The sequence below is a fragment of the Macrosteles quadrilineatus genome, unplaced genomic scaffold (genome assembly GCF_028750875.1).
Source record: "Macrosteles quadrilineatus isolate MER2022 unplaced genomic scaffold, UCM_ALF_1.0 Scaffold_1__1_contigs__length_201487025, whole genome shotgun sequence".
NCBI classification, from domain to species: domain Eukaryota; kingdom Metazoa; phylum Arthropoda; class Insecta; order Hemiptera; family Cicadellidae; genus Macrosteles; species Macrosteles quadrilineatus.
This window is the reverse complement of record NW_026542594.1, coordinates 18,264,324-18,290,959: the sequence shown is the minus strand read 5'-3', so window position 1 is coordinate 18,290,959 and position 26,636 is coordinate 18,264,324. Positions and strand designations below refer to the sequence as shown.

At 35.5% G+C, this 26,636-nt stretch overlaps 1 protein-coding gene across 3 annotated transcripts in view; it reads right to left on the bottom strand.

Moving 5' to 3' along the window:
- Positions 1-26,636, bottom strand: part of LOC129004483 (beta-glucuronidase) — a 59,380-nt gene that overhangs the window by 7,480 nt on the left and 25,264 nt on the right. For 2 of the 3 annotated variants that reach the window (XM_054433088.1, XM_054433102.1), the window contains exons 3-11: positions 20,596-20,775; positions 16,637-16,803; positions 15,877-16,019; positions 14,909-15,126; positions 13,449-13,595; positions 12,668-12,840; positions 10,638-10,781; positions 7,862-7,946; positions 5,327-5,503 (exon numbers count right to left, since the gene is read on the bottom strand). In XM_054433088.1, the coding sequence (XP_054289063.1) occupies positions 5,327-5,503; positions 7,862-7,946; positions 10,638-10,781; positions 12,668-12,840; positions 13,449-13,595; positions 14,909-15,126; positions 15,877-16,019; positions 16,637-16,803; positions 20,596-20,775 (1,434 nt within the window). Of the gene's footprint in view, positions 1-5,326; positions 5,504-6,813; positions 6,899-7,861; positions 7,947-10,637; positions 10,782-12,667; positions 12,841-13,448; positions 13,596-14,908; positions 15,127-15,876; positions 16,020-16,636; positions 16,804-20,595; positions 20,776-26,636 lie in introns of all 3 variants that reach the window. The other variant, XM_054433095.1, reaches the window with a different exon arrangement.

Genomic DNA, 26,636 nt, shown 5'->3' with positions numbered 1-26,636 from the left:
GTTGGCTCGGTGCTACTGATCGGAGTGATTAGGGGTGCATGCGTGCTAGACACTGTTACCACAAAACACACAAAACTAATAACTCACAAAACAAAAGTTATTGACTAATCTTTTGATTAGTTTACAACAATCTGCAGGATCAAGTTAAAATATGTAATACGTTGTGTTGAATATATAAAAAAAAATGATCAATTTATCTTTAATTAAAATTAACGAAAAAATATTAATCTCAGTTTGCAACAGGTTTTCGATAAATTCAATACCTTCCAAATAGGGATGGTCAAGTCTCGAAATTTCGGGAAATTTTCGGGAAATTTTAAATCTCGTTACACGAGACGAGATTTCTTTTTGGCCGAGATTTTTACCGAGACGGGAATAAAAAAAAAAAAATAAATAAAAACGCCTGCAGAAAGTCAATGCAATACCCGCAATAGAGCGTGTTGTAGTTGCGTTTCCTTTGTGAAGGCGTTCTTATTTAATTAATTCTTTAAATGTAAATATTACTTTAATTATTTTAATAATATTACTTTAATAACATTTGAGAAGTTTTGTAAAGTGTAAGCAGTGTGAGGAATGTTTTATTACTATAAAAAGTCAAAACAAGTAACTATTTTATAAAAATTAATACTGCTTTTATTTTATGACTTATTTTATTTTAGGATAAGTTGAACTCTATCCTAACTGATATCACTATGTTTCCTAATCGTAGGCATTTTTAATAAGTTAGGCGTGATTAATAAAAAAATGTTATGCTGATGTTTTTTAATAAAAGATTGTAAATATTCTTGCCTATTATCATTATTTTTGTATTTAAACAGTCATCTAACAATGTTACAAAATCAGGTAAAAATTTTGAAAGTGCATTTCCCGTTGTGTATGAGAAGGGAAATCCCGTCTCGATCTCGTCTCGAAATTTTATGAGAAATAAAAAATCTCGTCTCGTCTCGAACTAAAAATCCAATCTCGTCCATCCCTACTTCCAAAGCACCATTAATGCTGTAATTTTCTCCTCAGACCTAATAATCGATATGGTTGGCCGGAATATTGCTCTGTTTTGCTTTGGAAATATAACCTAGATGCAGTACCACCATAGATTAAATATAACTCAAGTCAACTAGCTATCACATTGTTAATTCAATTTTTTTTTTCATGTCTAGTTCACGTTGGTAACACTAGACGTTAATTTTGACCAGTTTTGACATACTTTTGTTTCTATTATTTTAGGGTTAGTTCTATGATGTGTGTTTTTTAATTTCTTGTAATAGAACCAGGAGACGACCTATTGTTTATAATTACGTCGTTTTATTTAGGATAAACTAAGTTTAAATAACAAGAATTGTTTTAAGCTAGTCCATAATGATGACAAATCTACTAAAGGAGTATGTTTAATCTATGGTATCACGTACTTAATGGAGTTAATGTTTTTGGGCCTGAAATTGGAATCAATGGCCATGTTTTTTGCAGGAATGCTCGGTGGGTTGAGTTGTATTGTTTGAGTCCCACAAATGTGAGCATTTAATAAAAGCATAAAATTTCTAAAAGTGTACAAGACTGCACTTTATTAATGAAAATGAGTCAATTCTTCAAAAAACTTGCAATGATAAAATTCCGACCAGAAGTGGTATTCAAGCAATTAACTTAGACAAATGGGCATGATAACTGTGGCCAGACTAGGGGTGGAAAATTATTTGGGCCTAGGGGCGCCAAAATGCTAAATCCGGCCCTGGCCCTTTGAAACGTTGGTATGCATATCCTGGCTTACTGTTGTCACTGCAACTTTAATCCTTTCTCGGAGCTCTGGCAGGGGTTGAGCTAATGGCATGATGTCCCTCTCCATAACCCTAGAGAACGAAATCACATACAGTAAGGTCCGGGAAATGGGGTGGCCACCTTAGGAGAGCTCATCCTCAGCACAGCGGCCAACCAAACCATCAGAGAGTTTCATAATTAAAAAGCTTCGGACGTTGCAGAGCCAATGAGGCGAAGCCACGTCATGGTGGAACATAAAGTCTTCCATGCCCTCTTCAAGTTAGGAACACAACCATTGCTCATAAATGTCCGGATATGCAACACCAGTTACAGTTAGTTAGAAACACTGTTATCATATCTTAACACAAAGAAGGATATTTTCTTCGTCATTTTGAAAACAGCTAATGAAAGTAAACAATACCCCTGCCGCAGCAAACCTGCAGACTAAGCAAATTTCCATTTGCCTGATTGGATTTATACTAAAATGTCTCCTTACAAATATGACATTTATTCCCTATTTGAAAGGCAATATTTTAGCGAGTACTAAGGTTTGCTGCAACAGGGAGGGTAGAAAGGTATTTTATGTAAAATGTTAATAGGCCTAGCGTAGTATGTAATGAATACATTTTCCTAATTTTATCAAAATATGCTCATAAACGAGCAAACTACGACAGTTTACAATTTTCTCAGTAGCCATTAGGCGTACGGTAGCATAATAACGCTTCAATATACTACATTATTTGTTTTTTAAGCTCCACAAAATGGTTTGGAAAGAAGTTGCTACATTTTTTGTTTTTAGGGTCAAAAATGGGGAAAACAAATTTTTACCCCTTAAGACCATGTTCCCGTAGTACGATCATGCCGGTTCACAAACTCGTTCGAATAAAAGTAGGTTTACACATTTGTACCAAATTTCATAAAAATCAGATAATTTTTGCTTGAGTTATGACGCTAACGGACACATATAAATACAGGGTGAGGCAGTGGAACGGCACGATTTAAAAAAAATCATGAATAATTTATTTAGAAGAAAAAGATAGTTGTTTTATCATAAATCCTAAGTACATGAGTGAAAATTAATGTTTCACCTTAAAAATAAAAATATTGTTTAATACAGTGTCAGTAAAATGGCGTATTAGGTTTTGCACATATTTTTTAATTATGAACCCCATGACGGTTTTTAGCGTTTCCATAAAGTCTGCAATCATTTTATAGCGCTTTATCGTGCTAGCAGCGGCTTCAAAGTTATTTACCCAAAGGAGGGTAGCTTTCCTTGATGGCACGGGAGCCCGCTGCATTAGACTGAACTCACAACAAAAAGTGTGCTGAACACAAACCATTATATACACGGTTTTATAAATATGGCTTTCCAGCAAACGTGTGTTGTGCACTCGTCCAACGCTCCATGGCTACTGAAATTTCCACTTGTCTAGACGGCTATGGCCATTTCCACTGTGCTCTAATAGCCCTCAATTCCTTGTCAGCTGGTATCGTAATCGTGCCGTTTCACTGCCTCACCCTGTATATACAGGGTGAGTTTTAATTGCTCCCCCCCCAACTTTTTTCTTCATTTTTTCAAATATCAATCCCAGACCACTTCCAAGTGAGTACTTCATTTTGACAAGGTGGTCATTTCTAGCCGCCATCTTGAATTCGCCATATTGGATGCAAAGTATTGTTTTCTAATGTAAAAGGTGGGGTTGTGTCCCAATATTTTGAACTAGATTTTTACCCTGATTACAATACCACAAACCGTTAAAAAAATCTTTTTATCCATTCAAAAGTTATGAGGGCTTTTAAAAACTGTATTTTTAGCCCATTTTAACATTGTGCATTTACAAAACTAAAGGCTAGTACTCACTAGGACACCCGGTCGCTTATCAACCGGCGATCTGGTTGACGAGCGACCAAATTGCACAAATATCGCCGTGTGTGTACGTGTCTGTCAATTTGATTGACGGCGATTTGTAGGTTGCCAGGCAACTTTTTGGTTTTCGGACATGTATCGAAAACCTGGGGGTTTCCGATCAACCATTTTATCGCCGGGCAATCAGATTTCTCAAAAAACTAGAGTGTGTACGCTTCAGCGACCAAGTTGATCAACTAAAGACGGCTAGCGCATGCGCAGTACACTGTTTGTGTCAACTGTCAAAACTAAACAGTGCTAGTGCTAAACGTGGTCTCTTTCAAGCTAGCTTTTTTTCCAATATGAGGCGTCACCAATGGCAAAGTGTGACGGAAATTGTCGTCTGACATCCTCAAATAATTCTTGTAATCCTGAGGATTATCATCTCGCAAAGTTCGTAGAAGTGCCATGTGGCTGTAACTGAGTCTGCGTTGAAGCCACTCTTTAGCCCAAAATCTTTTGAACAATGTATTCCTTCTTCTATGGTTACTGAAATTAATTAGAATTATAACTGCGGCAGCAATCTCTTCTTCGTAGGTGGGCATGTTGTCACAACACACAGGTCAGTGCAACTAGATTCCAGAACCAAACACAGTCCATCCCCACCAAATTTTGATTTCCAGCTTGGTTGAAAGTGCTAGGTATCCTAGTGTGTACCCCCCGGCAATAAAACGTTCAATCATCAACTTAGTCGCTCGTCAACCAGGTCGCCGGTAGATAAGCGACCGGGTGTCCTAGTGAGTACTAGCCTTAAGACCATAATCTCAATATAGTGCTAGATAAAGATAAGTATACACCACCAGTCATTGTAGACATATTTTCACTTGGATATGAGGGATGTTATTTTTTGGCCGCCATCTTGGATCCGCCATTTTGAAATGTGATAAATTATTTTAAATGTGAAGGGGGGGTTTTGACCCATCATTTCGAATTACTTTTTTTCAAATTACTCAATGCCGCAATCAATTTTTTTTGTCAAGTTTTTTTTGTGAAATATTTAAACTTTTTTGATAAGAATGTCAATATTTCAAAATCAAAATATGATAATAAAAAACAAAAAGTTTTTAAAAGCTCCCATATCTTTTGAATGGATCAAGATTTTTAAAAACGGTTTGTGGCATTGTAATCAGGGTAAAAATCTAGTTCGAAAAAATGGGTCACAACCCCACCTTTACATTATAAAAAATATTTTGCATCCAATATGGCGAATCCAAGATGGCGGGCGGAAACGACCACCTTGTCAAAATGAAGAACTTACTATCCAATAATGTTTGGAAGTGGTCTGGGATTGACATTTGAAAAAATGTAGAAAAAAGTTGGGGGGGGACAATTAAAACTCACCTCGCTAACGGACACATAAATATATATGTATGAATTTCAACGGATAGAGTTTTTGGCTTCTAGGGAACTCAAAATTGGTCCCGAGTCCAGGTCTTACCATGAGTACAGTGTATACTACGGTAATAGCTTATTCCCTAGATGGGAAATTTGCAACAAATGAACATATCATTATAAAACTTAGAAAAATTCTCTTACTGTGGGTCACACAGTGTCGTGGGATAAAAAATAATTGATATATATTTCATTAAAACCTAATGATTATTTTACGGACACTCTGTATTTTAAGCGTGGATAAAAAGAAATCTAAAATCATTAGCATATCTCACTCACATTATGCAGTCCTTCATAAGTGTCGGCCCCGTATTCAGACATGATGACGGGTTTGTTGTGTTTTTCATGCCAATTGTTGGCCTCTGTCTCCACTGCCAGCTGTATAGTCTGCCAACGCCCAGGCTCAGAGTACCAGCCGTTGTAGCGGTTGAAGCAAATCACATCCATCCACTGGCCCTGAGCAAAACAAAACTATGCATTTGAAAAGTACTCAGAATTGGTACTAAGTCAAGTCAAAATATAGGCCTTGTGTAAACTTAATAGAATACCTATTCTAACCAACCCACTCACTAAGGGAGTGTTACAGCTGAAACTACTAACATGAAAACCATACAGATTAAATACATAAATAACCAAGCAATTAACTTAGAAACATGGGAATTGTTTCATTAAATAGCAAATTCAAAGCAGTTTTATAGGTGACCTACAGTGACTGAAAAAAATATTTTAAAAATGTCAGTAATTATAAAAATTGGTTATAAAAAGTCTGTAAAAATCACATAAACTGTGAGTGTAAGTTTTGTTCTTAATGACCCAGGGCCTCCCTATCTAATTATTTCCATAAAAAGAAAGGGAACTTTCCCTGCACAACTACACATTATGCTCTTTCCAATGACACCAAAAACATGTCAATCGGTCCAGTAGTTTCGGAGGAGTAATTGTCACAAAAACCCTGCTTGCGGATTAAATATTATTAAATAAGTATAGATTTATTATGATTTTGACTATAGAAACTCTTATAATTGACAATATAGTTCAATTAGTGGGTCTTCATTTCCCTGTTGAAGATAAGTATCTATTAATGTAGTTATGTATTAATTAAGTAGTTTGTCATAAAAGTTTATGATTTTTAACTAAAAGCATAGATAAAACATACTCCCTCAGTAGATTTCCCATCCTTATGGAACAGCTGAAGCCAACTTTAACGTAAGTTCTGCCCGGTGCACTGTAGATGTTGTGTTTTGTTTAGAATTTGTTTCTTGTTATTTCAGTCATTTAAAACCCCGTTTAACCAAATAAAACGATATAATCATAATCATAAACAATTGACTCATCCTCTAGCTATAACCAATAGTTACAAAGAGTCAGTACAAACCATGAAATTAACTCAGAAATAAAATAAATAAAAATAATAGAAACAAAATTTCGTCGACACTAGCCACCAGTGTTGCCGGACATGATCTAGACACAAAAAACAAGCTTCAAAATTTACAATGGGATGGGAAGTCTACTTGTGTTGGCTAGTCTATGCTATCCAACACAAACACCTACAGCAAAAGCAATTATGAAAGAAATTGTCTATTTATGTCACAAAAAATGAATATGCTAACTGAGCTAATCATAAGTAGAACTACAGTATTTGTATTATTACTGTAATATTTCTAGGTCCTACATTTAATTACTCACACCATCCCTTAGTGTACGTGATTGTTATGATGGTATAACCTCTTGTTAGTAACAAGAAACATAAGTTCTGATATACTTACTGCTTCGTCTTTGCTATTGGGGGTTGCAATCACAGCTGTGACTGGTCGTAAATGGTCAATGGATTTCACAAATTTCACCACTTCTCTAAAAATTTTAATTCGGTGTAAGCCAATTGAGTTAAATAGTTATGACTGTAATTAGTCGTTAATGATTTGTTGTATTAGTAGCAAGTACGTAACCCAAAGCATATCTCAGTTTAATGTTAAGCAATAAGTTAGTGTTTCTATCACATACTGTAAGCTTTGCAAATTTAAATAAAGTTTTACATACAATCTTTAAGAAAGAAAAAATGCATGCATAGTGATTCTAGCGAATTTCCCAATAGGGAAGTAGCTATTACCGTAAATGGCACGGTAAGACCTAGGCCCGGGACCGATTTACTTTTTCATTTTGCTCTCCCCAGAGGCCAAACACACCATTGGTTCAAATTTTTGTATATATATATATATGTCTGTGAACACGATGACTTGAGTAATTTTTGTCCGATTTTGATGAAATTTGGTTTGAATGTGTAAGGCGGGATAAACATAAATGAGTTCGCGAACGTGATGAGAGACGTTATATACAGAGGAGTGTGCCGGCTGGGACTGAACCTGCTAACACACTCACTCCCACGTGATGAGAGACGTTATATACAGAGGAGTGTGCCGGCTGGGACTGAACCTGTTAACAGGTTTTCTCCCGTGGTCTGCATGTACTGTTAGCCAAGTGACAGCCAGTCTATCTGTAAGATTAAACTGTATATTTCGGTCCGTGGCAATGATCGGGGTGTCACATATACGCGACGCTCGGTAGCGAACAAGTTAAAAATATAATTTCAGATGCAGAGAGAGGGGAAAGTAAACCAATTTTATGAAGACTGGCTAAAATTACATCTAAAGCACTAAATAGGAATTAATTCTGTTGATTGAAACAGGTATTATCAGTATCACATACTATTAAAGGTAATTAACCTATTTGTAAAAACCTATTTTATTATGTTAATTTAAAAGTTATTAACGTTTATGGACAGAAAGAGGATAGAAGAATATTGATGAATCAACTTACAGCCTTATCAACCGTATACCAGCGGTTAAGAACGGCAGTTATCGGACGAGTTTTATCCAGTGTGCGTGTGAAACTAACTACAGACCTAGAAGCAATTCATTCACAAGCAGAATTAGTGCAGAATATGGGTAGCTATGTTAGTTTCATGAAACTTGTATGAAGCCAATTTTGATGGATCATGGCCGATAATCATGTCTAAGATAAAAACTAACCTCTTGGATAAAGCCGTGACACATTCTTTCCTCCATGGTTTCCATGTGGATTTAATGTAACCCACATCATGGTTATAATGTCAAGCTAAGTAGGATTTAAGTTTATTGAATAAAATAATTTTTAAATAAAGAACAGTGAGTAAATTTACGCTATGATTGCAGTCAATTTATCATTGTTGTTGTAGCATGCAGTTTTATCCGCCTAAGTAAATAAATGCCTTTCTATCTTGTTACCAACTAAATCCAAAATGATATTGAACCTTCACTCTTTGTGAAATGTAAGCTTAAAAAACACTCCAATATAGCAAACATTTTTTTACAAACCACAAAAACTTTGCATGCAGTTTTATCAAATATTCCGAAACTCATGCATGAAATTACATTAACACTCTAGAACAACTGTATTTTTGAAATCATTTGACTTTTATCCTGGGAATTATAGAGAAAGTAATAAAGTATTGACTGATACTTCTCCATCAATTACTGACAAATTATCTTTTTTGCCAAAATCTATAAAAACACTGGTAAATTATTTATATTACATCTTTAAAAGTAGGTAGGCCTACTTTCTATTAGTTTTGAGCACTTGTATTGATTAATACATTTAAACATTTCACTTTTTCCATGCTCAATGTAATTTTAACACATCTTATTATATTATACTCTGCTATAGGAAAAGTATGCTTGAATACAGTAGGATTTTGAGGGGTGCAACATTTTTTCGCCTGATATTCATCTTATCAGTATATTTTTTAATACTATACCTTTGGCTATGGATACACTACCAAGAACTAGACACTCTAATGAAATGTTAAGCAGTGGTCATTGTTTTTAATTTTTAAACCTGGATATAGTTGAACCAGTGGCGTAGCCAGGATTTCGATTGGGGGGCCCAAACCGGGGGAGAGGGGATATGGAATACTCCCAGGATTGGTAAGGGTAGGAAATTTTGTTATTTTAAGGTGCTAAAACGCAGTGTGTAACAGCTCTGAAGGTTCTAATGTAGAGAATATTATTATGGTATCGGTTTAATACCACTGGTAACCTTTAACTGTTCAGTGAAATCTTTATGAACAAGTTACAAGAAAACATTATTATTATCCTGAAGCCTTGTCCACACCGGCAGATTTTGTTTGCAGACTGTATGTAGATTGTTTGCAAACTGTATGTATACTACTTTTGGAGTCTGTAAACAGTTTAGAAACATTATATCCGATGCTTGTTAGTTACTTGTTTTGCGTCCACACCAGAATAACCACACAGTCAGTGCTTCTAGCGATGCCTTGTGAAGAAGACATACTTTTGGCCCGTGGGTATTTTGTATTCCTGAATTATGCCTACTCTACCAAGGAAGAGAAGGTGGTCTACATGACGAGTGCTTGAGGAAGGTAGATACTACAGCCAGAACCTACTTTCAGACCTCAAATTTGAAGACGAGGCAGGCTTTTGTAACTTCACACATGTGACTCCTATTATAACTAGAGGTGTGCAAGCATGAGATTTTCGATCAAGCCAAAATCAATTTAATATCGTGATGATCTCCCCCGGTGGTGGAGACTATCGTTGTCTTTTGGGATCACTGCAAACTCCTAAATATCTTCCTCACCTTCGGAATCACGATCATTGTCTCCCGCGGTCACAAAAACATTATCGACGTCTCCTGCAATCCCGGCCAAATCACGAATATCTCTGGTCCCCCACGGCCATGTGGAAATTGTCTTCCAAGATTGCCGCGATATTCTGATCATTTTTTGTGGTTAAGAAAACATCATTGTCGTCTTTGTGGTTCTGTAATTATCACAATCAAAATTGTTTATCATTTGCCACGTCCATATTTTCTCCTGCGGTATAACAAATATCCCCAGCGGTAATGGAAACAACATAATTTTATTCTGTAATCGTGTCAAAATTCAGATCATCTTTCGAAGCCATCAGGCATCATCATCGTCTCCTGCGGTCACGGAAACATCAACACATCCCTAATATAAAATAAAAAGATGGGGGGGGGGGCAGGCCCCCTTGGGCCCCTTCCCTGGATATGCCACTGATTTGAATTGAGTATTTAACAAAAAACTGCTGCCAGCTACTGATTTATCTCAAAAACACCAATTGTTCAACCAAGCCAAACTGAAATGGTGGCATAATGTAAAGTATGGAATTATTAAGTCCCTTCAACTGCTGCAGTGTTGAAAACTAAGAGAAAAAATATCATTTTAACAGTAGCAGAGTAGCACCCTCTGTGGGAGGATCATTCAAACATGTTAATTGAATTAAAAAAAAAAACCAATTGTTAGAGCTTGTCCTTATGGATAAGATGTCAACCAGGGTATCCAAAGATCGCAGGTAAGAAAAAGCCATGTCACCCTAACTTTACCTGAGTAAATAAATAATTTTTAATTTTATTTCAATGATAAAACTAAACTGTAGTTTGGTGTACCGTATCGATAATAGCAATCTTTATCCAAGTCAGAAAATTTCACATTAACAGATTATTTTCTAACTCATTTTAGTTTGTTTTTATAGTAATAAAAAACAAGTTATATCTCCCATTAGTTATTTCTTACCCGAAATAAGGCCCTGCCTGAGGTTCAGAAGTCCTAGGCTCATTAGCCACAGACCACATGATCACACTTGCTCTGTTTTTATCTCGGTTTATCAGCTCAGCCATAGCCATCTTGTGCTTGTCTAACAATGTCTGTGAGTAATTCCTGCAACATGAGTAATACATGAGTACTGTAGATTGTGCGCTGGGTCCTACCTGGAAAATTTAATATTTTAAAGCTGTTTGGTGATTTTCTAAAGCCATTTTAATGTCTAGAAATGTGCCTATAAAACCTCCTTTAAATTTTTAGAACGAAATGTATCTTAAAATGTATTTTTCCAGGGTCAGATGGGAGGGCTTTAGTCTCTGTAGCTCACCCCTTGAAACCACCACTGTTTTATGGTATTGTTTGTCTGTGGTCCGTCTATGTTGGTGTAGCAGGTTTTAAGTGATAAGTCATAGTTAAGTAGGCCTACAGTAACACGTTATCTATTATATTATTAAAGTGATACAATCAAATTTTATGTAAACGGTTAAGGCCATTTACCAAATAAAAATATAGGCATATGGTAAATCAAAATGAAGCGTAGAGAGTGTAGATTTGCCAAAAAGTATTGATATGGACGAACTCCCTAAGGGATCTGCCCCACAAGCTGATTTCCAAAGGGCTACGCCTTGCGTGTTTTGGAAGTTAAGGTTATTCGATTAATTTAGTGAACAACAGCTGGTCAATTATTTTATTATTTACTTTTATGTTCTTAAAACAGGTGCGGTGAATGGACTCTGAAGCTATTTCTAGCTGTTTGATACAAGTGAGTGATTAAATGTGTTCGAAACACGAAGAATATGAGATTAACAAACCATGTATGTTGTTCGTTCTAAGAAGGTTGTCACGGATCAGAGGTCTTTATAATAGGTCGCCAGTTCATTGAAAAGTATATTTAAGACGTCGTGAAAGATAGGGGCGAGTTCAGGTACAACCGTACCCACCTCGGCCACCTTAAGACGTAAGGTATGAAGGTTCCACTGCTTTTAACACCCTTTAGATGACAATAATTTCTCGAACTTGGGCCCTTTAAATGAAGTTTAAAGTCAACGTTGATTTAAATTAATTTAATTGTGGCTTCTGTACACCCGTGAATTCACGGGTAGAACCTCTTGTATTAAATACTTTACTGTGCTTAAGTACTGGTAGTACAGGGTTGTTTTAAGTAATATTTAAAATATTTCAGATCTTCATTATCATCACCAACATGTCATCTTTATTTCGTTAACCATACAATTTGGTACAAGAAATATTGTCACATTAGTTTTCTTAATAGTACTAGTGATAAATTACAGTGGAGTCTACTAATTTTACTTGCAATATAAATAAAACAAAAAATATGTAAAAATTAACTTTCATGTTACCTATTGATTTCCTCTAGACAAAAAGTATAGCTAATTAAACAAGTCAATGCAAATTGAAGTAAAAGAAAACAGAACAATCAATGGAGTTAATGATGTTTTTGTCTGGAAGTGATTTCACATACAAAAAAAAAACTTGAAGTAAAATACTGAATCAATAAAAAATTATTTAATGATTTACAAAACTTGTTTAGATTTTTGCAAATTAGATACTTTTTGCAAAAGTATTTAATTAATGATAAGCCAATATGGGATGATATTGCAATATTATTTTCAGTGTCTGCAGAGACAACCACATTTGTGTCATCTGCATAAACAAATATTTTTGTGTGTCTGCCCCAAAGTGACTCCAGATGGTACCCTTAAGGAAACAAAGGAACATTAACGGGCCTATAAGTTATCCCTGAGGGACTCCATATTGCACCGTTAATGGGCAAGAGGTACATGATTCTTTTAATAGTTCTATTATTTTGTCCTAGGATGCTAGGCATGAGCCCGAGTAATCAATAGTTCTATTAGACACACTACAATAAATAAACAAAAATGTTTTAGACACTTATCTAGGTTTACTGAGAAAAACTGAACTCAAAATTTCATGTTCCGGGGAGTAATTATAAAGTAGGCCTACAGCTGTCATTCACTCACTCAGTGTCGACGCTGGGGACTTCGTCTATTATCATAAAGCCCATCTGCTCGGCCAAGTCCATTATCTCCTCAGCGTAAGGGTAGTGTGATGTCCGGTAGGCGTTGGCTCCAATCCATCGCAGGAGGTTGTGATCTCTCATACTCGTTGGGAGGTCCAGCCCTTTGCCTCGAATCTGAGAAACATGATGCATTTAATCACATATTCAATCACCTTTGTACCCCCAGTTTTATGATACATTTGCAACTTTTCCCGCAAAACTTTGTTTTTAGGGAGCTTAAATGTGTGGCTTTTTCGGCATCAAAACTAAGTTCAACATTACATCAAAGCAGTAAATGGCAGAACCCAAGTAATTGTAGAAAGTATGCATCCACAGCCTCATGATAGACAAATCGCTTTAAAATGAATGTTCCAGATATAGATTTTTAGTTTTTAAAAATTTAGTGGACAGCATAGGCCTGCATCAAGGATTCTTAGAAAGATTTAAAATTAAACACACGCTACTGACTCTTAATGATCAAATTATTGTGGTCGGTTAAATTTCTTGAAATCCAACTGAAGCAGTTTTCAACTGAAGTTGCACTCTAGTGTTACTAACATGGCTGATTTTGAGTTAACAAAGATGTTTTTATTTAAAACTAATTACTAACAGGAAGCTGAAACACTGGCAACTTTAATTTGGTTGTTATTTTGTACAAATTAATTTTTGATCGAATAGTGTTGTAGCCTAGAATAAGTTGAATAACTACATCCCACAATCGTCTTCACTGGAAGTAGGCTTACATCAGAATCTTCATGCCGCCCAAAACCTCTGATGTAGATTGGCTTTTCATTGATGTAAACAGAGTTTTGGTCCCACTTGAGACTTCGAAGTCCAAACGGCTGCCTATAGACGTCTGTTATGCTTGAATTCATCACAGTTAGTTTTAACTGGAAAATTAAAAAACAAACTGTAACATTTAACGAGCGAGGGAGGATAGTATCATTATCAGTTAATGCAAGGTCGGTAAAGAGGGGCTCTAACTGTAATAAGATCAACCAGTTTTAACTGCTGCTCATTTCAAATGGCAAACTATTCAACCCTCTTATTATTTTATGAATACAGCAACACAATTTCATTAAGTTTTGTTTTGCAATTGGTTTCAAGTGCCTTTTTTACAGTTTTTTTTATTTCCAAAGAAATAAGAATCCAACCTTCCTTCCATTTTACACACAATCACATTTAACCAGGTGCCCATCCCCCCATCTTAAGCCGGGGCCACACTTGTAATTTTTAACCAGCGAGACTGTTTTTTCCGTTTTCACGTGCGACGCACGTAGAAGAGTTTGACCGTGGCCACACTAGTCTTACGAGATAGGTTTTTTGGACAAACCAGTGAGACTGATAGAGCATGCCACACTGGCAATAAAAATCATCCGTGTCCTTGTTCAGGCTCCCCCCCCCCTCCACGCTCACTGTACAGTAAATCAGTCAGGTTAAAACTAGAAACGTCCGTGGAAAAAATTCAGCGAGATAAGATGAGTGTGTTCACTCCCATAAGCCGCAATGCCCCGCGACTAGTTTTACGTGCAACGCCCGTGGAATGTTAGCAGAGAATACACGTGCAATTCCATTTGACAAACGCATTCACGGACGTTTTTACTCTAGTGTGGCCTGCCCCATATACCGTAATGTATCTCTCAAACCCACGGGTAACGCCCGTGGAAAAAATTCAGCGAGATAAGATGAGTGTGGCCCCGGCCTTAGCCACCAACTTAGCCAACTTGGCTTCCTTACAACACCAAAGCAGCAATCAAACTCAATATTTTCCCACGTTTGTGGAGATATGATAAATAATCAACTCACTTGATTGCAGCAATATCTTGACAATGCCCTGTGGTCGCTAAGACATTATCATCATATCTCACAATCTTGACGATATTATTAGCTTCTTTTGCAATTGGGGAGACATCATGTTGTTTTGAGGGAAAAATTTAAATTATGAATAACTTTATAATTATGTTGCAATAATTGGTAATAATTATATAACCCAAATTAAAAAATTATTTAAAAAATCCTTGTCAGGGATGGTTAAAAAATCCTTTAAAAAGCATCAATGGCAATAATCAATATGTAAAAAATCCCCCTCCCATAAAAATCCCAGTGGCGCAATTGCTCTCCTGCCCTTCCCCCCTCTGGGCACCCCTGCATTTAACATATTATGTTGTCCTACTTTTGAGACCCTTCATGCATACAACCTCACCTCTACAGTATACAGATATCCCGGGTCTGATGCCATTAGGTAAGGCCACCAGAGTTTTGGGTTTTGTATCTCAACAGCACCAGACACATTCCCTGGTCCATCTTCTATCATGGCTGACTCGTACGACCTCTCTCCCTCCCTACTGATCACTGTCACAGTAATGTTTACTGAGGACTTCTCTGGAGCTCCCTTGTAGAACAGGTTGTAATTGACGTACACTGGAACAAATGTATTTCAGTAATAATTTAAGGATAGTAGAACCTATATTTTGGAGGCATTGTGTTGTTGTTTCCGAACATTTGCTTTTTCCTGGGTGAGTTTTTGACCCAACGTTCAACCAGTACTTCTATATGCCTCAGAAACCTGGATACTTAGTAAAAATAAGAAAGAAAAATAATAGTGTTTGAAAATAAGATATTAAGAAAAGTTGTTGGCCCAACACACACAACACAACAGTGAATGGAGTGTAAGGTATAACCAGAAATTAAGAGAGTTGTATAAAGAAGCGGGCATTGTGGGAGAAATAAGAAGCAGGAGACTTAGGTTATATGGACACGTACTAAGAAGAGAAGAAGGATCATACCTGAAAAACATCCTGAAAGGAATGGTGGAAAGGAAGAATTAATTGAGACTCAGGGGAAGACCAAAAAGGACGAGTTTAGAATAGTGTGAAATTATCTGTGTAGCTTTGTTAGTGAAAAATGATCGAACCGGTGAACTTTAGATTGTTAGGCGAGCACAATTACCACTTGGCTACCCAGCCAGTCTATTCTGTAGTGAGTTCAGATAGGACTTCTAGTTTTACCAGCCAGTTGAAAACCGAGAGATATTAACCGAGAGATTATTATTATTATATTATTAGAGATATTATTTCAATGGTAAAGAGAAGCCATTCTTCTCTGGCATGCATACTCATTTTTTATACAGAATCTTCAGTATGGAAAAGACATAGACATTAAAATACTTACCTTTGCCATTTTGAAATTCTGTGGTCAAAAGAACATCATCGATGTAGGCTTTGGGGGTTGTATACAAATAAACTGGCCGATGAATCCCAGCATAGTTGAAGAAATCAAAACTGTATTGTTGGAAAGTCTTTGGTCCATTCGTTCTAGAAATAAATTTAGTTTATATTGTTTAACTTTCTTACTAAGCCTTAATCTCAGATAAAAAATAACAGCAGATTATCCTAGTTGCTGTGGTCTATATTCTGATGAAAATTTTCCTTATGAAATCATTTTGGATCTTATTTCTGATTTCTGGGTTAATTGAGAGAATGTTAGTAATTTCAAACTGACCCATTCTCACATAAGTTTAATTTGATCCAAATAACCCATTTCTCCTAGGGGTCCCAGGACGGCGGGATTGTTTTTCACATTACTTCAGGCTAGACCTAGGGGTTGCGGTATTATTACTTAGATAAAACCCATTGGTGATTTGGTGGGATTTGAACCCGGGACCTCAGCGACCCAAGTCCCACACTCTATCACTAGACTAGCTCAACTCCCAGTTTCCAAGGGATGGCTTAATGGTAGTACGAGTACGATATGAAATCAGCTCAACTCTGTTTATTTTGAGTCACAACAATGTTTAACCATGGTTATTTTCTTTGCCTCAGGAGGTAACATAATATTTAAGATATAAAACTAGACTTAAAACTAAATTGCACAATCATCTCAATCTCTTCCTTGAACAACATATAATTAATTACATTACATGTTCACTTACGTGTTAATTACATGCAAATTCCCTTGTGGAATTGTTGTTGAACTGAGAACGTTGTCTACAGCTACAGTGATGTTGTTTTCACCACCAAAGTTGACAACATCTGTTATCTCCCCTTGGAATGGTAAGTGACCGATTTCATGTTCAAAAACTTTCTTACTGTTTACCCACTGAAACAGAAATTGTAGTAAAATTATTCTAGTATTAGTAAAGTATATCTGGTTGGAAGGAGAATACTGAGGTAACACTCAAAATGAGATTCATGTTACTTAAAGAATTTTCTTGAATCTTAAGACATTTTAATGTCTACTTGGTAATCGTCGTCAAATAATCAAAACGAGCTGTTGGCCCGTCCTACGAATAAATGAACGTATCAATGATTATAGCATAAAGAAAGACACATAGTATAAATAAGTCAATTCTACGTATGTCATTTCATTATCATCCAAATGCTGAATTTGTGTTGAAAACGCTGAACGTTTACAGCTGTTTACGTTAAGCAAATGGTTTTATACCAAGAGATAGAGTAGAATGTTAGCATCGGCTGCTAGACTTTTTAACATTTAAAACTTAATTTCTAAAAAACTGAAACCCTTAACTAAAATTTTGGCTTCGACATTCCCTAGTTCTCAAAATTATCTTTCTTTCAACACAAAAGTTATGAAAATCAGTCAAGTGGTTGATTTAGAATCGTGAAATAAAAAAAAACCCCTGTAATATATATGATGACTACGAGTCTCATATGTGATGCAACAATCTTTCATAATATGTATCAAAGATAATCTACTTATACATGTTAGAGTATGGTTTTGTGTGAATGCAACTCCTCCTTTATTTATTCATCAACTTTAATGTTTGGTAGGGAGAGTTTCCCAGTGACATTTTGATAATACAAAACAGGTTTTCGCCCGTGGTCTTTGTGTACTGTTAACCAAGTGACAGCCGGTCTATGTGTAAGATTCAAATGTATACCTCGGTCTTTGGCAATGACCGCGGCGTCGCATATATGCGGCGCTCAGAAGCGAAAAAAAATTATAGTTACTCGCATTAATACACATGAAAGCATTAGACTTCAATCTTAAACTGTGAAAATAGATAAAACATCATTATTTAGGATTTAATTTTATTTAACGCAAATTTGGGTGGATGAGGTCAGGTTTTTCTGGTTGACAATCAATTTCCATTGAACCTAAGTAGCCACTATGTATAGATTGTGAAAACTACCTCAAAAGATTCAGGTTAAAGTACCTGCCAACCAATATATATATATCTTCCTTTCCTGCTCAAACTCTTATTGCATCATGGAGATTCATGTAAAGTTTATCAACGAGTTTGGATTATTGTTTTGTTTGTTGGTGTTGAACAAATTATAGCAGCTGTTCTCCCATGATACTCAGTTAACATAAAATCAACATTGTATTTAAGGAAGAATTTACCACTTTTGATTGGTGGGAATTCTTGTATAATGCTGTTTCACTGTGTTGCGGTGTCCAGTTGATCACTATGCAACATTGCAACTTTAATGCATACCTCCAAATCACCCTTTACAGGGAAACAGTATCATAGGATCAAATACCCCCGCCGCAGCAAACCTGCCGTCTAAGCGAATTTCCATTTGGCTGAATTGATTTTCAATTGATCTATTTAAATAACATTAGGTTTAACGAGTACCTAGGTTTGCTGCTACAAGGAAACTAATTAAGTACATGTTTTAAGTAAAATAATTATTGCTTAGAATAAAATTAATATATTTGCCAAGTTTGATCAAAAGATATCCATAAACAAGCAAACTACAACATTTTACAATATTCTCCATAAGAATAACATGGGAATTTTAAATTTACCATTTTTGTAGTTTTCTCCGTAACCAATAACTGTACAAAAACACTTTGATATACTGAATTGTTTGTTTTTTTAAGCTCTTTAAGAAGGTTTAGAGAAAAATTGGGAAATTTTGTGTATTGAGGGTCAAAAGTGAGAAAAACCTATTTTTACCCCATAAAACCCCCCATAAAACCCTGTTGCCATGATCCGATCATGCTGGATCGCGAACTCATTCAAGTTTATCCCGCCTTACACCTTCAAACCAAATTTCATCAAAATCGGATAAAAATTACTCAAGTTATCGTGTTCACGGACACATATATATATATATAAATCTATATATATACCTATATATATATATATACATATATAAAAATTTGAACGAATGGTGTTTTTGGCCTCTGGGGACACCAAAATGAAAAAGTAAATCGGTCCCGGGCCTAAGTCTTACCATGAGACCTACGGTAATAGCTACTTCCCTATAGGGAAATTCGCTAAAAGAGAGCAATTTGTTGCCAAATTCTCTGGAACCCCATTTTTGGGTGTGTAACCTTTAGATTTAAATCCTGCAGTAGCATCGTTTTAGTTGGTATCAGTTATATTATTGAGCGGAGCGAGCGAAGCTCTTATACATCGACTCCTATGCATTTCGTAATACGCAAACTCCTCCTAGACGGCTGAATCAATTGTTTTCAAATTTTGCATGGTGATAAAGACCATATCGGTGCGTGCCAATATCTATATGGCGTTAAAAAAGTCTCTCAGGAATCCGCCCCACTGGGTCTCAAGGTTTCAATGTAATCCTTATGGAAGCAGTATTTGACACATAAACAAAGACATATGATCAGCTGTTGACTTTTGAATGCAGTAGATAAAGAAATAGCTGATAGCATTATTCCACAGATATTAGAACAGAAACGGTATGGATCATAAATACAATCAAATGACGACACTAGCTTGAGGTCCGTGACGTAGGAAGTGGTGAAGAAAGTAGTAAAGGTGAGCAGCCTGGAGTGTGGAAACTGTCTTTGACGATTAGATTTAGGTATCTGCATTCCTAAAATTCTATGGGAAGGGAGGAAACCCGGTCCGCGACGTAGGAAGTGGTGAAGGAAGTAGTCAAGGCAAGCTGTCCAGAGTGTGGGAACTGTTTATGACGATTAGATTAAGGTATCTGCAATCCTAAAATGCTATTGGAAGAGAAGGAAACATGTCCGCGACATAGGAAGCGGTGAAGGAAGTAGTAAAGTCGAGCTGTTTGGGGTATTGGATCAGTTTATAGCCATTAGATTAAGGTATTTGCAATCCTATGATGCTATGGGAAGGGAGGGAAACAGGTCCGTGACGTAGGAAGTGGTGAAGGAAGTAGTAAAGGCAAGCAGTCCGGAGTGTGGAAACTGTTTATGACGATTAGATTAAGGTATCTACAATCCTAAAATGCTATAGTAAGGGAGGAAAATAGGTCCACGACGTAGTGGGTGGTGATGGAAGTAGTAAAGGTGAGCAGTGTTGAGTGTGGGAATGGATGAATGTATCTACAATGCTAAAAAGCTATGGAAGAGACTGTAGACTGTAGGTTAAAATTATTACGAAGCACGAATAAATACATATTTTCGATACATGCAATTGTTTACAATCAAAAGAATAAAAATGCTACTTTAGACCCGCAATGCATGCATTATTTACTGCAGTATGACAAAAACAATATAATATGAACCCTTGATGACTCCGCTCAATTTTGTGGATGCCTCTGTGAACGCCACCTAGTAATTTTTTATCATATTACCTTTTGACCCTGTTCCTGTCTGTATAAATAACCGTTAACATTTTGAATGATTTATTTGTACATAATTTTAATCTTCCTATTCTTCTACAAGCACCTCTTCAGACTTCACCCTGTCTTCCTTTAATCTATTTCCAGCCTCCTCAAACAAAAGCCTTTTCTCTCCATCCCAGCACCCGATCCACCTTTACTCCATCCTGCTATCTCAGTGTAAGTAGACCCTCCTTCTTGTACTGAACCACTTAACCCAGATGCATTTGGGAATCCTCTCAGTGCGACTATATACACTAAACGCACTAGGCTACATGTAAAATACTGTATTTTTCTAAAGTAGAAAAATAAATCATAAACGTACCACTTGTGCGTAGTAGTGAGCGCTCCCAAATCTCAGCCAAACACGTTGGTCTTGTTTCCAAAACTGTGGTATGTAGAACGTCCGCTGATACCAAACCATCCCGACATGGTCCCGCACGGAGGCTAGAGTTGTGATGTCATTATAGCTGCTCGGCACAGGCATCAAAGTAGCCCCTGGCATCTTTACATTCAACAGAAAAGATCAGAGTATAATGTATAACTACTAATCAACAATACTGTATAAAACAACAGTATAACATACATCCAAAAGTATTGGATACATTGAATTGAACTTATTTGGCTTGAGTTAAAAAAATGACTGATACATACAGGAGATATGAATTTTCCACCCTATTCTTCACCAACCCTCTTATTTTTCTCTTATTATACATCTTAATTTCTCCTTTTCCAAAGACAGTTGTGTCATAGCATATGAAGCGAAAGATCAAAACATGCAGCATCAGGATTGGTAGGTGTTTAAAGTTTAAACATTTGTACTTAGAGATTCAAATCCCAAAACACTATTGACTGTGCTGTGGTCCAGCTAAAAAAATGGAGCCTTGAGCATTGGAGGGATGATATTATTTTTCATCTACATATGCAACTTGTTTAGCTAATTGTTGCCATTTAGTGAGCTATTTAAATTTTTTCTTTACAAAACAAAAAGAGCCAATAATTTTGTCCCACCTTTAAAAAAAAATTGAGAAATAATCAGCATGGTGTAACATAAAAACATTCCTGACAGCATGACAATGCAGTTGTCAAAATGAAAGTATTTGGCTGCAAGGTATAATCAAAAGAAAGGTTCCCGGAAATGAATTTGCAGAGTCATTTACAAGGACCAAGGTGAGAAACTTAATGCAGTAATTTAGTTAAATTCTGTCCCTCAAGGGAAGTGGCTATCAATAGTTAAAGGTATAGGTTTTAGTCACCTTTGGTAGTATGGTAGTCCAGTAAAATAAGACATTTTTGTATGCAAAAGGTAGGGTGGTTTTGATAATTGGATATATGTTGTTAGTGTTGGGCCCATAACATAAAATCCAAGTTTTCCACCGAGGTACCATGGCGCGTCACGGGGCGTCCCACTTGTTAACGAAATGTAAAAATTTGACCATTCCTATGGTTTTTCTCTCTATCTCGCGAACAGTTGGTTTTACTGAAAAATTTCTTTATTAAATTAAATGAGAATAAATTTGTAACAGTTTAAGCTCAACACCAAGTATGTAGAGTAAATAATGGCCGAAATACAGACCTTTGCATCAAAATAAATTAACTCAAACCAACTTATCTAAGCAAACTAAAAAACAGACACAGGGATCGTTACAAAAATTGCAAGAAAACTTTTAATGGTTTATTTTGTAGTGTGTTGGGTGTGAAGAGTTTTACATACTAAAAGTTGGCCAAAATCGGTCCAAGGGAAACCTTCTAAAATACTATTTAAATAGGGGGCTTTTCCAAACATTGGGCACATTTTGAAAAAAGGCTACATGCATGTTTATGCCTATTTTTCAAGAAATTTACTTTGGACCTCCGCCGATATTTTTGGGTTTTTGTGTTCAGTGCTTCATTTCAACAGGGAACGCATTTTTGGCCACCATCTTGGATCCACCATATTGGATAAAAATACAAGTTTTTAATAGTACGATTATACAATAATACAATTTTTAATAATGATAATGTTGTGACACATCATTATAAACTAGATTTTGTCGCTGATTTCAATGATGAAATCTGTTTTGAAATATCCTTTTTGGTTTTAAAGATATATTCAAACGAAAACTCTCCCCCATACATTTCATATGGATGTTTTGTACTTTTTATATTTAATTTAAATTTTTTAAAGATTATTTTTCTTATATCTCAATTTTTATTAACACTTGCAGTATGTTATAGCCTTACGATATTCAGTGATGTAAGGGCTTTCATTTGAAATATTGATAGTTAAAAATGGACAGGTAAGAGACAAGCTACAAACCCTAACACAATATTAAATTTAACTTTTCAGAAATAAGTTTGAATTAAAAGATTTATATATCGGGGTTTTAAAACCTCACCAAGTTCTTACGGATCTCAAATAACTCAGCAAATGTTTGGCTTTAATTTTATTAATATTTAAATAAAAACTGACAAATTTAAAATTAGGCATGGACCTTCATCTAACATTAAATTATTTTTATTACAAAATTTGTCTGCAGTTAAAGATGTAATTAATTAAAGACTCCCAATTCTAAATAACTCCCCAAACTCTTTATAGTCTTAAACAATATGTCAAAGTATAAATTTTAGCTGTGGATTACTAATTTTACTTATAAATTTTATTTAGAGGTTTTACAAAAAATATTCTAAACTGTCAATGATAACTACTATGTTTGTTGCAGCTGGTCTATACAGGGTGAATAAAAAGTCAAGACCCCCCCATCTAATATTTTTCCAAGTAAATATATAGAGATATCCTTTTGGGGGTCGTGCAATCTTAGCAGGAAGTTTCATTTTGTGATTTTGAAATTCATGAGTGTCCCCCCAAAAGGGGGTCTAGGGGGGTAACTCAAATATTTTAAATGTAAACCCCCTTCAAGTGACACCTCATTTTAAAGTGTTTACACAAACTTAAAGAATGGTAAAAACTAGAGGTCGCTATCTCTTCTCTATCCAAAATGGTAGCCCGTCAAATGTTGTGGAAAATCAATGGTAAAATTAGTTCGTAATGGTAATATTGGCTACCATTTTGGATAGAGAAGAGATAGCGAACTCTGGTTTTCACCATTCTTTAAGTTTTTGTAAACACTTCAAAATGAGGTGTCACTAAATGGGGGTTTACATTAAAAATTTTTAGTTGCCCCCCAATCCCTCCTTTTGGGGGGGGGGGACACTCAAAAATTTTAAATGTAAACCCCCATTTAGTGACACCTCATTTTGAAGTGTTTACAAAAACTTAAAGAATGGTGAAAACCAGAGTTCGCTATCTCTTCTCTATCCAAAATGGTAGCCAATATTACCATTACGAACTAATTTTACCATTGATTTTCCACAACATTTGACGGGCTACCATTTTGGATAGAGAAGAGATAGCGACCTCTAGTTTTTACCATTCTTTAAGTTTGTGTAAACACTTTAAAATGAGGTGTCACTTGAAGGGGGTTTACATTTAAAATATTTGAGTTACCCCCCTAGACCCCCTTTTGGGGGGACACTCATGAATTTCAAAATCACAAAATGAAACTTCCTGCTAAGATTGCACGACCCCCAAAAGGATATCTCTATATATTTACTTGGAAAAATATTAGATGGGGGGGTCTTGACTTTTTATTCACCCTGTATGCTTTTACAGCTGAATTTATTGAATTAATTAAGTTGAATGTTGAAGTGTGTGAAATTTCCATTGTTTCTCAAACAGCTAATAGAAAGTCAGTTTACTGAGGACAAACTGAGTATTTTTGTCACTATAACATGACATCCTCTGCAGAAAAGTATCAACTGCAGATACATTTGTAAAGCGCGAAAGAATGCCTCCGACACCATTACATGGGTCCAACTAATTCCACCTAGGTGGCGTCCCCATCTCAAAGATTGATAATTGATAATTGATAATTGATAATTGGAGATGGGTTTTTTAAGGAATGGAAAACTTCTTCCAGTGATTAAAATGGGCTTTAGTCCAGCATGCTCAGGTGTAACTGCTCTGGTCAATGCAACTCAATGCGATGCAGCTGTAAAGACTTGGACTCGAGTGCACCTGAGCTTGTGGAAAATGTCAATGTCAGATTGATAACTGTGAAAATACAACTATAGAGCTGGTTTCAGATGAAGAAAACCAGGAAAACTCCCTTTAAAATTGACATCTAAAGGGAAAACTGTGTCCATTGTAACTATACAATCAGCGTAATACGAATAATTTACTAATAATTTTAAAAGTAGTTTCATTTACAATGACAGTTCATTTTTGTTTATATGTTTTATGTGAAAGTAAATAAAAAAAAAGATTTTTGAAGAACTGTTTAAAATTGAACAAATATGAAAGCTACATGGGATAATGCAGCATACATACATACAGTGATGCAGCAAAGTAAAGACCAGTTTTTCCAACTATCATATGATGTTACCAATCATCATATCCACAAACCAAGCGACGCAGTTGTGCGTCACACATGCCTGTATACCACTGCAGAGAATTCAGTGCCTTCAAATAGACCCTTACAAAGATATAAGCGTTTTGATAACATTGGAACACCGACGCAAACATGCGATATCGGTCTATTTTAATGTGACAAGCTGTTGATTATAAGCGACGGCAGTCTAAGGGTAGAAACCAGCCGTCACATAATATGTGCGTAGCTGGTCCATAAGAATGAACAAATTTTGTACTCCAGTAGCGAACGTCTAAATAGAACTCTTAGATATATAGTGTTATTGCCTCTAATATTGTCCCGTTTTTGTCAACTTTTACTATTATTGTTTGTACCATTAGCTAACAATTAAATAAAAAATAATTTCTTCCAACTTTTTACATCATTTTTATGACAGTAGCTGGTCTCTAGCTTGTCTGATTTCAATTATCAATAGCTCAAATATAAGCCCTTAAATCACTGAATATGTTTGTAAAGCGCGAAAGACTACCTCCGACACCATTACATGGGTCCAACTAATTGGAGATGGGTTTTATAAGGAATGGAAAACTTCTTCCAGTGATTAAAATGGGCTTTAGTCCAGCATGCTCAGGTGTAACTGCTCTGGTCAATGCAACTCAATGCATTAACCAGTCAATACATTTATTTCATTTATTTTATTACATCTATCTATAATATTGAAACGAAACAGTGTTTTTTTTATTTCACGATTCTGAAGCAACCACTTGACGGATTTTCATGATTTTTGTGTTGAAAGAAAGATAATTTTGAGAACTAGGGAATGTCGAAGCCATAATTTTAGTTTAGGGTCCCAGCTCCCAGTTTTTTAGAAATTAATTTTTGATTTTTAAAAAGTCTAGCAGCCGACGCTAAGATTCTAAACTAGCTTTTGGCATAAAATAAATAATCTATAATATTAAAACGAAACAGTGTTTTTTTATTTCACGATTCTGAATCAACCACTCGACGGATTTTCATGATTTTTGTGTTGAAAGAAAGATAATTTTGAGAACTAGGGAATGTCGAAGCCATATAATTTTAGTTTAGGATCCCAGTTTTTTAGAAATTAAGTTTTAATTTTTAAAAAGTCTAGCAGCCAACGCTAAGATTCTAAACTAGCTTTTGGCATAAAATAAGTTGCTTAACATAACAGCTGTAAACATACAGTTTTTGAAACACAAATTCAGCATTTGGAACAAATTAAAAGACATACTAAGGGTTGACTTATTTATACTATGTGTAATGCTGATCATTGATACGTTAAATTCTTCGGTAAAAGGATGACAGATTTATTAAATATACACAGTAAAATACTAGGACGTTCAAATTATCTTGTAAAGAGATCTTTGATTTGTTTTAGTGCAATATAATTTGTTTTAACTAACAGCTGGTTGAATATAAAAATATTCTTCTATCAGGTTAGTTTATAATTCTGTGATTTTGCCATTGTTTATAGGAAATAAGTAAGATTCTATAACCACTGATGTATACAAAGTGTTTTGAAAGGAAAGGTTATGCAAATTATTTGTCTGTTCGACTATTTGAGGAAAGAATAGGAAAATAATAATGTTTACATGTTTTAATTCATCTTGGCAGCTTTTTTGTTTTCAGTAAATGTTTAACCACTTGAACTTTGTTGGATTAAATACCCCCGCCGCAGCAAACCTGCCGACTAAGCGAATTTCCATTTGTCTGAATTGATTTTCAGTTAAATATATTTTAATAACATTTAGGTTTAACGAGTACCTAGGTTTGCTGCTACAAGGAAACTAATAAAGTGTGTTTTTGAGTAAAATATTGATAGCATAGTACAAAATAAATAAATTTGCCAAGTTTGATCAAAATATATCCATTAACAAGCAAACTACAACATTTGACAATATTCCCCATAAGAATAACATGGGAATTTTAAATTTAC